This window comes from Leptonychotes weddellii, chromosome 7 (genome assembly GCF_054177405.1).
Source record: "Leptonychotes weddellii isolate Sample4059 chromosome 7, ASM5417740v2, whole genome shotgun sequence".
NCBI lineage: Eukaryota > Metazoa > Chordata > Mammalia > Carnivora > Phocidae > Leptonychotes > Leptonychotes weddellii.
In genome coordinates this window covers 64,057,928-64,075,712 of record NC_138375.1, presented here as the reverse complement: position 1 = coordinate 64,075,712, position 17,785 = coordinate 64,057,928, and the positions used below count along the sequence as shown (strand labels likewise).

General features: G+C 41.8%; 1 protein-coding gene across 4 annotated transcripts in view; it reads right to left on the bottom strand.

The window, feature by feature from the left end:
* The window catches only part of FBXL17 (F-box and leucine rich repeat protein 17), a 459,233-nt gene extending 448,614 nt beyond the window's left edge, over window positions 1-10,619 (bottom strand). For 2 of the 4 annotated variants that reach the window (XM_081826474.1, XM_081826476.1), the window contains exon 1: window positions 9,215-10,616. In XM_081826474.1, the coding sequence (XP_081682600.1) occupies window positions 9,215-10,198 (984 nt within the window). In that variant the 5' untranslated portion in view covers window positions 10,199-10,616. Of the gene's footprint in view, window positions 1-9,214 lie in introns of all 4 variants that reach the window. The other 2 variants (XM_081826475.1, XM_081826472.1) reach the window with 2 other exon arrangements.
* Between the last annotated feature and the right edge of the window lie 7,166 nt (window positions 10,620-17,785).

Here is a 17,785-nt window from a genome sequence, read left to right as displayed (position 1 = left end):
TCTAAAACTAATGATGTAATGTATGGGGATTAACATAAGAATAAAAAAAAAAGACTAGATTAAAACATAATCATATGCTTTCTTAAAAAAAAAAAAAAAAAAGAACTCCGTGGTTTTAAAGGGGTAATCTGTCCCTTAACAAATAGAAGATATGCAGACCATGGTCACTAGAACCAAGAAGCACCTTGTTTAAAATAGATCTGACTTTGGATTGTACTTTCTTTGAACATTAGTTTTCTATTTTGTTACAGTGAGATGATTGTTATAATATACAGATAACTGACTAAATCTAGGTGGATCTCTATGAGTTTTAGTTATCCAGCTGAAAGGAAATCTAATAAGTGGGTGAAGGGTAGATAAAACTGGTACCAGAAAAGATGGATAAAAATAAAAAGGCAAAATATTAAGCTTATATTCCAATGCATATATAATAGATCTTTGCATATTGTTTGTGGTAGGCAACCTGCACAATGGCCCCAAATGAACTCACCTCCTGATGTTTATTTACACTTGTATAATCCTCTCCTTGAGTGCAAGCTGGATTTAACGACTGACTCACTTCTAATGAACAGAGTATGGCAAAACTAATAGGATGTTACTTCTGGGATTAGGTTAAAAAAAAAAAATGGCTTCCAATTTTGGGTGTTCTTGGATCTGTTGCTCTGGGAGGATGAACTGCCATGCTGCTATTAACCCTATGGAGAAGCCACAGGGCATGGCAAGGAACTTAAGCACAGAGCCAACAGCCAGTGAGGACCTGAGGCCTGCCAACAATTTCACAAGGAAGTCTCGACAGGAATTCTTGAGCCCCAGTTGAGTAGCTCCAGGCAACACCTTGAATACAGCCTCATCAGAGACCCGGGAGCAAATGGGACCAAGTCTCAAAGGGATTATTACCCCACAGAAAATATGAAATAATAAAATTTGTGGTTTTAAACTAAGTGTTGGCATAATTTGTTACATAAAGATACCTAACACAATATTTAAATATTCCTACTTTTCTTTCTGTCATTAAAATGCCCTCTCTCTCAAATCTTAACTCCTGAGAAAGTAACTACCTCTCCTCCAAACTATCTTCTTAACTCATTTAACCAACATTTGTGCACATGTACCTGGGTTTCTGTGAGAGACACTACAACTTGAGATGTGTTCACTGGCTTTAAGATTATATAGTCAAAGGCATTTCCAAATTAACTTTGGATAATTTGAGAGATTCAAGAGAAAGAGTATTTCAAAGATTGAAGAAAGAGAATGTTGGTCTGTCAAGGACTGACCTGTAACAACATTTTTGTTGAATAAAGAAAACTACAAAGGGGAAGAAGGACACTGAAAAAAACTGGGATGTCACTTGCATCAAGCCAGGAAATTGCTTACTTTAACACAGGCCTGTTAGCAATAGCTTGAACATGACAGAAATTCAAACTAAGTAGGTGTAGGTATTCTACGGATGTGGAAGATCCAAGGATCTATCATTTTGTACCTTGTTGCTCTGCCATCACTGCCTTCAGCTACAGAGTAGAGGATGGCTTACTCTCATAATCCAGGTGGTCTAGCCCTGAAAAGGGGAAGAGGAAGCAAAGGGCAAGCAGCTGCTTTTATGGTATGACTAAAAAGTTGTACACATTACTTCCACTCATATTCTGTTACCTAATATTTAGTCACAGAGCTACACCTATCTACAAGAAAGGCTGAAAACCAGCCTCTAATTAGGTGATCATGTGCCAAGCTAGAACATGGTAAATTCCGTTACTAAAAAGAGTATGAGGGGAATGGATACCGGGAAACAGCAGTGACTTCTAGTCAGGACCTGGGTTGAAAACAAACGTGATATTCTTTATCTTTAGTGGCAGACCTGGAAAACACAACTAAAATATGAATTACCAGAAAAGGTACATATCATATTACAGATATAATCTGAAATAATCACTACCAGCAACATCCAAATATTCCTGAGCCTTGAAAGATTCTATTTTTGAGCAAGGCATTAGTGTAAAATTTCAGAAGAGAATTCAGACTGAAAAAACTTCCAGAAAATGCATTGTTGTTTAACACTTGATCATACTTATTCCACAGAACCTTGGAGTACTTGAAAATCAACAAGGCCAATACCTACATTTGGCCATCTAATATTTGTTAAGGAGATCTTATCTGCTATCAAATATTATTGTAAAAGTTTATGAGTAAGCAGATGGCATGCAAGTTATAGAAATAATACTTGAAAAGAAGTAAATTTGTGTAGCTATTTTATATTGAGTCCTGTTGTGTCAGGGACTATGCTAGGTGTCATGAGAGATACAGAGGTATTCAAGATAAAACACAATATTCTTGGGGCACCTGGGTGGCTCAGTTGGTTAAGCGTCTGCCTTCAGCTCAGGTCATGATCCCCGGATCCTGGGATCAAGCCCCATGTCAGGCTCCCTGCTCAGCGGGGAGCCTGCTTCTTCCTCTTCCTCTGCTCCCCCTGCTTGTGCTCTCTGTGTCAAATAAATAAAATCTTAAAAGAAAAAAAAACCCAGAATATTCTTGACTACATATTGTATGACGCCATTTATATGAAATTTCTAGAAAAGGCAAAACTATAGAGGCAGAAAGCAAATCAGTGGTTGCCTGGGGCTAGGGGTGTGAGCAGAAATTGACTGCAAAGAGGCACGAGAAAACTATTTGAGGTGTTCTAAAACTGTATTATAATGATGGTCGTACAACACTAAACACTTATTAGAACTCAAACTGTAGGGGTGCCTAGGTGGCTCAGTTGGTTAAGCATCTGCCTTTGGCTCAAGTCATGAACCCAGCATCTTGGGACTGAGCCCCACGTTGGGCTCCCCGCTCAGCAGGGAGTCTGCTTCTCCCTCTGACCCTCCCCCTGCTCATGCGCTCTCTCTCTCAAATAAATAAAATCTTAAAAAAAAAAAAACTCAAACTGTATACTTAAAATGAGTAAATTAAATATCAATATAGCTGTTTTTTAAAAACATCCATAAGCTGTGTCTATCATTCTATCATTTTCCTTCCCAGAATCTTTGAATTCCTATTTGAGAAAACATATATGCACATACACAAACATCACACGTTATAATAAATAATTAAGCAAATAATATCCTTAAGATTCATATAAATTCCCTCTTTGCAATCTTCTCAGAATTAACTATTTCAACCAAGATCAACTTTTCTGCCCTTTTCAATTTTTTTCCATGTATATCATACCTTGCTTCTTAAATATTCTACTTATATTACCTACCAAAAGCTTGAAAATAACATTTACTAAATAGTGTCTTGAATAAAGCACCGTTTAGAAAAAGAGGCACAAAACATATTTCTGGTACTTTTCTAACCACACAGCCACAGGGAAGTCACAGACTCTAAAACTACTTCCTAATCTATAATTTAAAATAATTTCTTGCAATTTAATTATTAAAATTTAAGGCACAGCAAACATAAAATCCAAACTATTATACAGAGTGCTACTCTACTGTAGAGTCAGGTATTTTGAAATTTACACAAGAATAAGTTTTACTCTAAAGCCAGTCACAAAACTGAACAAAGCACAAAACTTTTTTTTTTTTAAGTATTTTGGGAGGAGATACTATGAAACGATGTGTCCTTCTGACATATATCCATTATTCTTTGAGCACTTCCTTATGCTCTAGGACAAAATATTCTAGGCTTATCTTGTACTTTCCTGGTACCAGCTCTGTAATCAGCCATTTCTCCAACAACACTGATTCATTTTAGCAGAGAATGATTTTTAGAAGCTAAGATCTGGATGCTAAGTGCACACATTGTTATTGGGCATTGCTTCTCTAAGGCCCTCTCAAGTGGACAGAGCTAGGGTATATATATATGTATGTAGGTAACCAATCACCCATCACTACTCTCTTAGCACACCACTTGGCTCCAAACTTGGGCAAGACTCTTGACAAACATAAAATGATATTCAGTCAAAATTAAGCAACTTTTTAGGAAACTATTATGCTAATATTAAATACTTTCATATATGTCCTCACTTATCTTTTCGTATTTGCTATCATTTATACAAGTTGGTATCCCAAAGCTGGCCAAAAAAAAAAAAAAAAAGGCTCAGGGTTATCCCCTTGACAGCTACTCATTACAAGGCACCAAAATTTTTAGACCTCTCAAGAAAAAAACAAATCTCACCTTTTGTGGCCTAAGTTAATCATGATTACTTGGCATTCTTCAACAAAGAAAAACCTTGAACCTGACTAACTAACAACATTCCATTTCAGAGTTGACTAAACTCATCCCTAGAATTACAGAGATATACCTTCTAGAGGTTATCTGGTACTGGAGTCCTTAAGTCAAGCATTCATGAAATGCTACATAAAACTTAGTTCCTCTTACCTACTAGTAATCTACATTCAAAGCTTTAAAAAGCAGTATTACTTTTTTCTTTGACTCCCATTTCCATTGCTTTCAACCTTATTTTCATATTTTAAAAAAACAAACAGATCAAGAAAATAAGCCTTCCCCCAAAGTACATTTCTCTTACAAAATTCTTTCTTGATAACTAAAGGAACCTGTTGGCAATAAAGCTGTAAAAATCAAGATTTAATACCTGCTAACACATTATCAGAGGTGCACGCATGGTGCAGCAGTTTTCTAATTGTGGTGATAGATTCTGGACCTCTCATCTCGTTTCCTCTGGAAAGAAAGAGGTCTGCTGACAGAGAGCAAGATATCTCAACATAAAGCACACAAAGTCTCTAAATATTAAATACAGATCTTAAATACCAGTTACTCAAATAGTAACACTTAAAGAAAAGTATTCCACTGCTATCATTTGGTAAAATTGTTGCATAGTGGCTCTACAATATAAAAATCTAATTGTGATATCACATGGCGGTTTGCTTTAAGTTATAAAGGCAACAGGTACCAAAGACTGAAGCTACCTTAGTTGATCCAAAGCAGTCCATCAAACAAAGATCAACTATAACAGGCGTGAGTCCTTAAGAAAATGCTATTCCCATAGATGACCTTTGAAGAGCCATTCCCTACTTCTCAGATTTCTTATATTTAAAGACCACATTTCAACCCTACAGACCCAATTATAAAATTAGCCTCTGACTCATAATAGTTTAGAAGTTGTCTGGTGTAAGCTCCTCCCTGCCACCCCCAATTCAGGAAAATCTCTTTCATAAAATCTCTGAGAGAAGATTACTGAGACCCTCTTTCATAATATATTGAAAAGATATCTAGGCCTGCAAATACTGAGAGGGGTTCTAGACCAAGGTCTGCCTTTCACTATCTAAAATGTCTTGGGGTAAGCCATTTCACTTTTCCAGGCCTGTTTTTTCATGTAAAAGAAGTGGGGAGTACCCAGATCTCAAAGGTCTCTTCCTGTTCTGAAGTTAAATTATGATCTCCAGTGAAGCTCACTATTTCAAGAAAGAATTCATTGTTTTTACACAGTTCTTATTGTTAGAAAGGATTTTCTAAATTTCCAAATGTACACATTCTTCAACCCTAAAATTCCACTTTCTTGAAATCTACACTAAAAAAATGACTATATGTGCACAGAAAACATCTATTAGCATTGTTGGTAGTAGCCGTAAGTTAGAACCATTCAGTAACAGAAAAATACAGTATGGTATAAAACTATGGAATACTATGCAGCAGTTAAAAAGAATGAAGGAAGGGGCACCTGGCTGGCTAAGTCAGTAGAGCATGCAGCTGTTGATCTCAGGGTTGTGAGTTCAAGCCCCAGGCTGGGTGTAGAGATTACTTAAATAAATAAACTTTTACCAAAAAAAAAGAATGAAGGAAACCATATACACTACTTACTAATAAGAAAAGACTTCCAAACCATACTACTAACGAAACAAAAAAATTCACAACATGTACATTTTGGTGCCATTTATGAAAAAAAGCTATGAAGGTTTACACAGGTCTTTCTACAGTGAGAGAAATTTTCTGGATCTGCACAGTCCAGTATGGTAGCAGCCAGTCACACATGACTACTAATCTCTGAAATGTGGCTATTGTGACTGAGAAACCGAATTTTAAATTTGATTTAATTTTAACTACTTTAAGCCACTGTACTCTACAGAGCTGTTCTAGAAGAATAATCTAAACTTGTAACAGTGGTTAGTTACCTCTGGAGAGGAAACTAGATGAGAAGGTAAGGGTGAATCTAGGCAAACTTTTGCCCTACCTGCATTATTTTAATGTTTTAAGGCAAGTTACATAAATATAAAATTTAAAAGGAAAATCTTTTTGATATTGAACCAAAAATCTGCCCTATGAACTGCCATAAAAAGAATTTAGGTAGGATTTTTTTTTGTTTCTTGTTTTGGGGTTTTGTTTTTGTTTTGTTTGCTTTTTGCCTGGAAAAAAAGAAGTTACCTGGAAAAAGTTGGTAGTTTTCCTTAAAAACAACCTTTAAATCGCATTTCCTTACATTTCTCTTCCAAACTCTCCCTCCTCCACACCCTCCCCCCTTTTTACAACTACAGTAACTTCTGGTACAAAAGATACAGCAATACAGTCATAAAGGCTACTGACCCATTATTAGGGACAAAGGGCATGCTTTCTAAGAATTTTTCCAATAGAGGTGATGGATTTTTACCTCTCTATGCAACAATTCTTCTTGTACTATAAAAACATCCTCATGGGGTGCCTGGGTGGCTCAGTCAGTTAAACATCTGCCTTTGGCTTAGGTCATGATCTCAGGGTCCTGGGATGGAGTCCCGCGTTGGGCTCCCTGCTCAGCGGGAAGACTGCTTCTCCCACTTCCTCTGCCCCTCCCCCTGCTCATCCCCTCTCTCTCTCTAATAAAATCCTTTAAAAATAAATAAATAAAATTTAAAAATAAAAACATCATCATAGCTCCCAGTCTTCTCTTCTACAAGCCAAACACCTCCGATTCTCACCAAAAATTGAGCCAGGACCCATTCACCATCATGTGGCTTTTATTGTGGCTCAAAAAACAATTCAGGCAGGATATAAACATTTCTAAGAGGCTTCTCTTAGTGGCATGGCATATTCACCCAGAATATCAGCCCAGACTCCCTAAGCACCTAGCCATTCATCTGTTCATAAATATTTACTCAGAGCTACTAAATACCAGCCACTGCACTTAGGGGAGGGGATAGAAAAATGAATAAAATCTATGTTGACAGAGCCTCTACCATCAAAAGCCCTATTCCTAAAAGTTGGAATGGATTGGTAAACACTGAAAAACCTCAATTTCAATTCATTCCAATAGTCTAACTCATTTCATGCTGAATACCACCATGACTATAAGACACACACAATCTTTATTCAAGTTTCTAATACAAGGAAATCTACCTAACGTGTCTAAATACTCCAGCAAGGGGTGCCTGAGTGGCTCCGTCATTAAGTGTCTGCCTTTGGCTCAGGTCATGATCCCAGGGTTACAGGATCGAGCCCCGCATTGGGTCCCTGCTCCATGGGAAGCCTGCTTCTCCCTCTCCCACTCCCCCTGCTTGTGTTCCCTCTCTCGCTTTCTGTCAAATAAATAAATAAAATCTTTTTAAAAAAAAGAATACTTCCCTTTTAAATAAATAAATAAATACTCCAACACAACAGAGTCAATCTGATGAGTAAAATCCTCAAATGTTCTTCAGACCAAGTTTTCAACAGTCCACAGCAAAATTTGAAAAACATTTTTAGCAGATAATCTATGCTAGCAAAATTTATTCTATAGAAATTTTCTTTATTAGGAGATCATGGGTTTTTTTGTTTGTTTGGCACTAAAATGTTCTCTACCTCCTGATACGATGATTTGGGTGGAAAGGAGAAAGAACCTGGGTTTTGTTTTGGTTTTTAAACAGTCGTACTTGCCAAATAACAAGACAGCAATCAAACTTCTATACCAAATATTTGTTGATATTTGTCATTTGCTGAGATAGAGAACTCAAGAAAGCTCCCTCTGGCCTAAAAGCACACCCTGAACACAGAGGAGGAAATTACTCCTCCAGAAAGTACACCTCGATAAGAGTTAAATCATTACACTTTGACTCAAGGAAAAGTTGTGCTTTCCCATTCTTTTGCTATATTATTTACAAGAACACTGATATCACAGTAAAACAGATCTAAACACACAGGATTATAAATGTGCAAAAACTCTAATCAAAAAGGTGTATTTGTGAGAGTAACAATTGTAACTGATGACAGTTCCATCAGTAACAATAAAAGTAGCCAAATTCTTATCTAGGTTATTTTTGACTGGTATTAAATATCTCCTACACTGAAAAAGAAGGTTTATATTTATTAAGTTCCAGGAAGGGGGAGGGGCATGAGGAAAAAATAACTTGCTAGTAATAATAACACTAACTTTGTCACTTATTTAAATTTCTCACTAGCATTAACAAAATTGCAAATTTTACTTAGTTGAAAGTGAGACAAAGCTCCCATAGGACACCCTCGTCTCCTCCTCACCCATATTCCCCCCAAAAAATACATTTGTCTCTACCTTCTGACAAACTGTATGTAAGAATTAAAATGTAGAAAGGCAACAAAGCGTAACATAAACCAAACGGTTTTCAACTCCAGCAGGCCTAAATTCCCCAAATCACCCCTTTGTGTGTGTGACCTTGGACAAGTCATTCAACCTCTTCAAGCCTCACTAGATTCTAAACTCCACAGAGCACAGACCACTTCTGCCTGAGTTACTACTGTAGGCACACAGCATTGAAATATCAGTGTCTTCTTGTATAAAGTGGGGTTATTAATACCTATCTCACAGCGTTAACTGGGTGATTGAGATATTATGTATATAAAGCTCAGGCACAGTGCCGGATCATAATAAATGTTCAATTAAAGGTCACAGTTACTGACATCAACTAGCAGCTATCAAACCGGTAAGTACTGTTTGAAGACTCTCAAATACTAATATACAAAATCTTTAGCAGTAAATGTAAATTGCTCAATTGATAAAAATATTTCCCAGAAAATCTACGAATAGTTTCTAAACCACTGGGAATCTAGTAACAGATGAATCCTGAATTGCGGTGACAAACCCAAGCTATTAAAAGACATTGACCAAACTCCCAAGTTTTTCTACTTCAAAAAAACAGGCCATAAGCATCTTCCCCATTGGCTTCTCCCCTTCGGACTTCTCTGGCTATGAGGGAACCCCCTCCTCCGCGCTTAGGGGGAGGAGAGAGAAAACCTCCGAGGTGGGGGCCGGGGTTGGGGGAAAGCACGCATCCCTGCGCCACTCGCCCAGACCCACCTTGAGCAGGATGGATGGCGGCAACTGGTTGATGTCTGGGGTTTCAGGGGGTGGATCCCTGTGACAGTCGCAGGGATTTTCGGGGGGCTCCTGACAGTCCGTGTCGCCGCATTCATGCTGCTGCTGGGCGGGCGAGGGGGCGGTGCCCCCCGCTCGGACCGCGTCCCCGCCGGCCTCTGTGGGGGCACCTTCGGAAGTGGGAGAGGAGGGCGGGGGGCAGAGCGGCTGCGGTGGCTGCTCGGAGCCCTGGCAGCAGCCGGCGTCGGGGGGCCGCGGCGGCGAGGCGCCTCCCCCTGCAGGCCCTCCGCCGCCGCCGCCGCCGCCGCCGCATCCCCCACCGCCGCAGCGGGGCTGCTTACAGGGGGTGCAGGCGGGGACCCCGGCCCCCTTCCGCTTACACACCATTTCTGGGGGCGTAGGGGGCTCGGCGGGCGGCGGCGGCCCCCGGAAGAGTTGCACGGCAGCGGGCGGCCCCAGGAAGCGCACGGGCCCCACGCTGGCCAAGAAGAGGCTCCGGCCCTGCTGGTCCCAGGCGGCGGCCGCAGCCAGCCCCAGCTCTTTGCAGCAGGAGGCGGGCGACGAGGCCGAGGCAGCGGCAGCTGCTGCGGCGGCGGCCGAGGATAGCAGGAAGCGGCGGGCGGCGGCAGCACAGTCCTCGGCAGCCAGGGCCGCGTAGCGCCGCGCCAGGTGCTGCGAGGAGGCGGCCGCGGCGTAGGCCCCGTCCCGCGGCGGCGGCGAGAGCTGCGGCTCCTCCTCTGGGCCGGCGGGGGCGGGCGCGCCGGGGCTGTGCACGATGAAGCAGAGCATGCAGGGCCCGCGGAAGAAGCAGTCCCGGCTCCGGGGCGCCGCCGGCTGGGGGGGCGCCTTGGCCGGGGTCCGGCGGGGCAGCCTGAGGAGAGGGCGGCGGCGGCGGCACCAGCTGCAACAGCGAGGCCTCTTCTGGCTCGGGCGGTTACGCGGCTCCTTCGAGAGAAGGTGGCCCATATAGAAGGCCCCGAGGAGGGGGACCGGGACGGGGAAGTAGGGAGGCCCGGAGAAGCGAGCTCCGGCAGCGGGATAGGCCGCTGGCTGCCTCGGCTTCGGGCCCGCGGCGGGGTCGCCCGCCCTGCGCACACACACGCACACACGGGCACACACGCGACGGTGGGGGGTGGGCGTCAGCTGCGGGCCGCCCGGGCGCCCGACGGGGGCTACATGCTTTGCCCCGGGAAGCCGGGAGAACGATGGGCGCGAGCTTTGGGGACGCGACGGAGGGAGCGAGCCTGCCGGCTACGCGACCAGTCCAAGCCTGGCCCGCCGGCTCAGTCAGTCAGTGCGGCGGCGGGGGGAACGCGGGGTCCCGCTCGGACCATTTTAACTGCGGCTCCGCCGGCGGCGCGCGCGCCCGCGACACAGCTCGGAGCCGCAGGAGCGCGCGGCCCGCTCGGGGAGGGGGCGGAGCTGGCTGCGGCGGCGCGCTTGAGGCGGGGGCGCGGGCGCCCGGCTGCTCACCGGGGACGGCCGCTAGGCAGGGACTGCTGGGAAGACGCGGGCCGGTGAGCGCGCGGGGCTCGCGGGGAGCGGCGCGCGCTCCTCCCTCCCTCGCCCAAGGTTTCGCGGAGGCCGCTGGGTCCACGCCTCTTTTCTGGGACGGGAGGAGACGCTTCCGAGCCAGCTGTGTGACATCCGTTTGCACAGCCGCGCTGACGTCTGTAGGTGTAAGTTCAAGAACTGCCATTGGCCGCGAGCCGCTGCGCTCTTCCCCTCACCCCCACCCCCAGACTCGGAGACCGAGGCCACCGAGGAGCCGTAAACAGGGTTCCGCCGGAAGGCCGACTTGGGTCCCCTGCTGCTTCTCCGGTGCAGTTCCAGATGTGTGGCCCTGTGTTCTCACGTGAGGGGCTAATGAGTGGTGCCGCACCGCTGTGTATTCCACTTGTTCTTATACTTGTTGCTTGTGGCCTACTGCTGACTTCATAACTTTATTTCAAAAGTGAAAGCATGTATCAGGTTACCTATGCACGCCAAAAAGATAAACAGTTTCTCAACCGATTGAGTCATCCAGCATTCCAGGCTGCAAGCTATAGATGAGCCTCTGCACTCTCCGAGTTCCACCTATCCATCCATCGTACACCTTAAAAATGATTGTGCAGTGCCTACTATATGATAAACGGTTCTAGGCGGACCTTGGTGACCCAGATGAGAAAGAGGAACTAGGCTTTGCAGACAACCATTTAGAAGGTTTGACTCTCATGAGACCAAAGAAATAGGGCAATGATTAGAGCGGTACCTGTCTTGAGAGACAAATTGAAAGAGGCTTAAATGATGGGAATACGCGCGTCAGTATAAACGAGGAGGTGAGGAGATGAAAAAAGATAATACAACAAGGCCCCTGAGATGGTGGAATGGCAGAGTACCTTAGGAGAGATACCGTCTTCATTGAGTAGGAGGGATAAGGGAAAGATAGATAAAGAATGGACGCAGATTGAAAGATAATGAAAGTGAAAAAGTTCCTTTCACCGGGTCTGTATTTTACTTTAAGTGGAGCCTGGTTACCTGCTAAAGAGTGGAAGGAAAGTGGCAGTATTTTAAAAAGCTGCTAAGAATAACTTGAGAGAACTGAGGAAGCAGTATTTCAAGATTCAAGGCCCTTCACCTTAGAGACCCATTGTTTGAGCCTGTGTGACTTTCCCACTCCTGTGGCCAGCCTCACCCTGCCTTTGCCCAAACATACCATCAAACTTTTGCTAATAATGGCCTCTTTGTCAAGAATGACTTTTATTTTAGGCCTGCCAGCATTCAGGGATCTCTATTTCTGAGCTTGATCACAGTGAGGTGGAATTCCAAGAAACCTAGAGGCAAAGATTTGTCAAAGGGTTTTACATATTTATTACTATCAAATGCATTGCCCAAACTACATTTTCTACAGATACTATACACATAGCTTTCATCCCTCTGGGACTGTATAGGAATCTTCTAGGGCTCCAGAGCTCAATGCTGAGGTGAAGAGGTTAGTAGTGACAGGGGTTGCCTGAGGCCTTAAAACGGGTCTTTTGCCATCTCTACCAAGCTGCACTTTGAGCAAATGTAGGAGGTGTTCTAAATCTTATTGCTTCATGTCAAAATTGTGGACCCATTAGTTTCATATTAAACATATACTAATACTTAGGAATTCCACTTACAGATATCTACCTAAGAAATAGAAAAGAATATATCTACAAAAAGACTTGCACAAAAATATTCATAGCAGCTTTATTCACCATCACCAAAACCTGTAAACACCCCAAATGTCCATCAATAGAGAATGGATAAATAAGCTCATTCGATGGAATACTACTCAGCAATTAAAAAGAAAGAAAATTTTAAAACATGGATAAATGCCAAAAACTTAGGCTGAATCAGACTCTAGAGTTGGGGCCCTAGAATCTCTACCTGATTTTAACAAGCTCCCCATGTGATTACTACACAGCTTGGCACCATGCAGACCTATCAGAATTACACCTATAATCTAACTCTAACTTCTTGCTTTCAGAACATGAGTCAAGTGGCAGACTTTTGAAGTGGTTTCTGAAATTTACAGCACTAGTTCTTCCAATTCCAGAGCTGTTCAGCCATAAAGAGGTGGCTGATTTTCTCTTGACCACAGCATGTAGCAGAGGATCTTGTGTATTTTAGGAATGATTAAGTAAGCTACCATTGTGGTCACCAGAGCTATGATGAGTTTTAGAACTAATATCTCTAAATAATAACCCTGATAAATATTCTAAATATTCGGGAAACAAGAGTTATGAGTAAGAGTTATAAATAGCAATTTAGAGACAATTATAGCACTTCATGGTTTTGTTAGTTAGAAAAAGAAAAGCAGGTCCTGAACAACCAGGAGCTGGCCTGGAACTATTAGCTAGGCCTTGGTGTTACTGGCACTCTCAGCTAGGTCTGAGTGTTCTGTTGTACATCAATAATCTCACAAAACATCAACATCAGTCATGGCTACTCTGTAACCATAATAGACCAACCAAAAATAAGACCCTTCTATAATCATGTCTGAACAAAGCAAATACAAGAACATTCCCCAAACCACAAAAATGACCAAGCATTCTGGCTAATATAAATGACTTCTGTTTCTTAACCAATTATAACCTAGCCTTGCTCTGTTCTTCCTACCTTCTAGAAAACAATTATTAAAATATTCAATCATAGAATTACCTGCTTCCTGACAGCACCCAATCCAGAGCAAAGTCTGGAACTTTCCTAGAATCACCTAACGCAAGCCCAATCCTTTAATAAGTCTTTTACAACACCTTTTCTACTGAGACTCTCCACAGTTCCTCTTGGTGTGCTATCTGTGTCCTTGTGACAAGTCAATAAACCCAACTTGGTTTGACTATGGGTGTGTTCCTGCTGGCCTTTGGCTGAAGGTCATTAACACTTGTTATAATCAAAGGTCACCACCCTACCTGAAATTACTCCTTCCTGATGCATATACCCTGAACTTATATAGTGTTATATGTCATTTTTATCATTAAAATTTTAATTACTCCCTCCTTTATTCTTTCCTCTTATCCTGTTTTTATTTTCTTTATACCTCATTATCACATGTTTATTTTGAATTTGTAACCTTCAGGAGGACAGTGACTTTGTTCAGTTTTTAGAAACGTAATCTGGTAACTGTATAAAAGATGAACTAGAGAAGGAAGAGGCTCTTAGCAGGAAGACTAGTTGAGATTGTTCAAAGGGTCAATGGAGAGAACTTAATGGCATGATAAGGCAATCATTGCAGGGAGAATGAAGTAGGGGTAGGATTCAGAATTATTTCTTACGTGGAGTTTTCAGGATTTCATAATTTATGAATGAGGTAGAGAAGAGGGGATGATGGATAGGGAGGAAATGAAGAACACCAAAATAATGACTTGTTTATTCAAATGATTTTTTCAATGTATAGCTAATTGTGGTAAAATAGGGGTTCTATAATATAAAATATTTTCATATTTGAATAAAATTCAAACCTGGGGTTGACTTGTGTTATGACATAGATTCACACTGAAAGCCAGTATATAAATTTAAAATGTTGAAAGACAGAAAGAAACCTCTTCTTTCTTCTTTGCTGACATAGAATATACTCACTTTGAAATTCACATTTATCTGTAAGAAGACACTTAAGTATGCTTGCAGTTGGGTAATGATAGTTGTTAAAACAGCTAAAACATTCTATAGCACCAGTGATAGAAGTAGAACACAAATAAAATGCCATTGATCCCACTGATTGCAGTAGGTGCAACAGATGGCTTAGTAGAACACTCTAGGAGCAGAAGACATTGTCTTATGTGTGGAAAAAGCATGCAGCACCCCAAGTGTTCAATAAATTCAATTCCTGATTGGATTGTGGTTTTGAAATACTCAAAACCAAATAATACACAAATCACTTTTGAAATACTCAAAGCCAAAGAAATCAAGCTTTTAGAGACCTCCCTTCAGGAGGACAAGCTGTACTCTTGCACAGTTTGTTTCAGACACAGTATAAAAGTTCAGCTGGTGCTGGGGCGCCTGGCTGGCTTAATGGCTAGAGCATGCGTCTCTTGACCTCAGGGTCATGAATCGAAGTCCCTCAACAGGCATAGAGCTTATTAAAAAAAAAAAAAAAAAAGTTCAGCTGCTGCCTGCACTGTTCTTCCCTCAGCTCATCTCATGATTGATTGATGCTACTCTGCTGGGTCTCAGCCCAGATATCACCTGTCACAAGAGCTCTTCCCTAGTTGCTCTGTCACAGTGCACTGTTCCCTTCCGTCTCAGCAGCTCCCGCAGTCCGCAGTGGCAGTGTTTCTGTATTGGTTGACTGTTGCCTACATCAGAATTAATCCCTACTCCCAAATTAAGCTTACTCCCGAAACACTAGCACCTATACTCGCTAATCAGTTGCATTTTAAAGAGAGATTATCTTGGGTAGACATGATGTTATCAGGTGAGCTCTTTAAAAGAAGGTCTAGAAATCAGTAAAGAAGTCCAAGAGATTCAAAGAAACAGCAGGTGCTTCACTGTTGGCCTTGAAGAACCAAACTCCTATGTTGTGGAGAGAATTATGTGGCTGGTGACCAAGTAGCCCTGGTGGATGGGCAGCAAGAAGGCCAGTCCTCAGTCCTATAGAGTTCTAAATTACGCCAACAAATGCATAAGCTCTGAAGAAGATCGCGAGCTGCAGAAGGGAGCACTGGCCCACAGACACCTTGATTTCAGCCTCATGAGAACCTGAGCAGAGAATCCAATTGACCCCTTGCCAGAACTTCTGATATATGTAGCTATGAAATAGTAAATAAGTGCTGTTTTAAATACTACATTTGTAATAATTTGTTGTGGTGGGTATAGGAAATATACTCAGCCAGCAAACACAGCCCTGTGGAAACCAAGACTTAATGTAGTTTATCAGGAGAAAGCAAAACAATCAATTATCCATACCACTGCAAAGATTAATTCAAGGTCAAGAAAGGAGACAATCAGGACTTAACAGAGAATTCATTGTTCTCCCACTTTTTTGTAAATTTAATGGGATAATTGAGGCAATCTGGGGGTTTAGTTTTCTTTCGCTTAAGATTCACGTATTTATCTTTTCTTCTACTTAAATGAAATTAATACAATACAAAGATGTTCTTCTATTTATAATCCCTCAGTTCTGTGTCCAGCTATATCCTCCATTGTAATTGATGTTTTTCTCATTTTCAACTGCTAGAACAGGGACTTTAGATAAAGTAATTGAGTTACATGTGTCTCCCTGTCAAATTTTGTGTTTTTCCTCCTAAGTTTAAAGCATTGGGTTTCTTATTAGATAATTTTAAAATACGTACTTGCTCACAATAAACAAAGAAAGGCCAGATAATTAAAATTCCTTTTAAGGGTGTCTCAGTTGGTGAAGAGTCCAACTCTTGATTTTGGCTCAGGTCATGATCTCGGTTGTGAGACTGAGCCCCACGTCTGGCTCTGCGCTGGGTGTGGAGCATGCTTAGGATTCTCTTTCTCTCTCCCTCTCCCGCAGGCCCTCACCCCCCTAAAAAAATTACTTCTAGTGACTCACAAATGGCAAGCCACAATTCTATGTGTTGACAGTTTGTGGCATCAGTACAATAATCAACTGAATGTCAGGGCTCTAGCTTTGTTTGCTTCACTCCCAGGTCTGATTACTTGTCACAGGTTGCCCCTTCCTAACCAGTTCCCTATATAAAATGGGTTTATCTCCCATTCATAACCAGGATCCACAAACTGAAGGGATTAAAAAAACTTTTTCAAGGGGTGTATGGGTGGCTCAGTCAGTTAAGCATCTGCCTGTGGCTCAGGCCATGATCTTGGAGGCCTGGGATGGAGCCCCGCATCTTCAGGCTCCCTGCTCAGTGGGGAGTCTGCTTCTCCCTCTGTCCTTCCCCCAACTCGTTCTCTCTCTCTCTCTCAAGTGAATAAATAAAATCTTTAAAAAAAAATAAAAAACCTTTCAAGTTACATGTGTAATGCCTCCTGGCACAGGTAGGGGACAGAGGAAGGGTGGCAGGAGTGGAGATGCAGGGGTAAAACCCACCTCTCCTCTGATCCTCTGATACGCTGGCTTTATTAATCCCTGGATCAGGGGACTTTTTGCCTTATGTTGCCTCCTTAGCCAAGTGATGAGACATTGTTCTTTGTTACTCCTCAGAGAGTTGATAATACTCCTTAGGTATAGAAAGGGGCGAAAGTACTTTAAGTTATTTTTCCTCTCTAAAAATAGAAAGTTAGAGTCATACCCAAGTGTGAAAACAATGGAAGAAATGATATGGGAATCAGTTCTCTTTAACCTCATAAATTATATAAATTCCCTCGACTTTCTGGAAGAACACTTTATCAATATATCACCTTTGTTATCTCCAGAAGCTTTGCATTTCAATTTTGTTCCACTTGCTTTTTAACTACACATTTGTTTAATCATTTTAAATTTAGTTTGTTGTGTATTTTTGTCCAGTTATGCTTACAGTATATAATGACACAAATGCATCAGCCCAGTTTAGGGTCCATTATTTTCTACTAACTACATGTTAAGATCCAAGTACAGGGATTAAAAATTATATTGTCTTTAACCTAATTGTTAAAGCAAACATAAACATCTTCTTTAATTTGGTTGGTCAGTAACACTTGTTATTGAATCCTCTCTCCTACCCCCATCTGAAAAATGGGAATGAGTAAAATATGGATGTCAGGGTCTTTTGTCCCCTCCAAGGGAACTGATCCCCAGAGCTTGAGAACCACTGTTATAAGAAGCATACTGTCCTTTGTGACTTCTTTTCCTTTCCCCACTGCCTTATATATTAATTTCAATCTTATTTTGGAAGAGTGTGTGTGTATGTGTGTCTGTGTATGTTTCTGTGTGTTGGAGAGTCAGGGCTTCTTTCCAGTTCCTATTGTTTTGCCAATGTTTTTCCCTTTCAGATCAATATATTTCCTCAATGTTTTTCCATGTTTGTAAAAAGTAACATCCTGAAACAGTAATGAATTAGGTCTAGGTTGAGTAATTTGAATCTTTTTTTAAAGCTTTTATTTATTTATTTGAGAGAAAGAGAGAGAGAGCATGAGCAGGGTGAG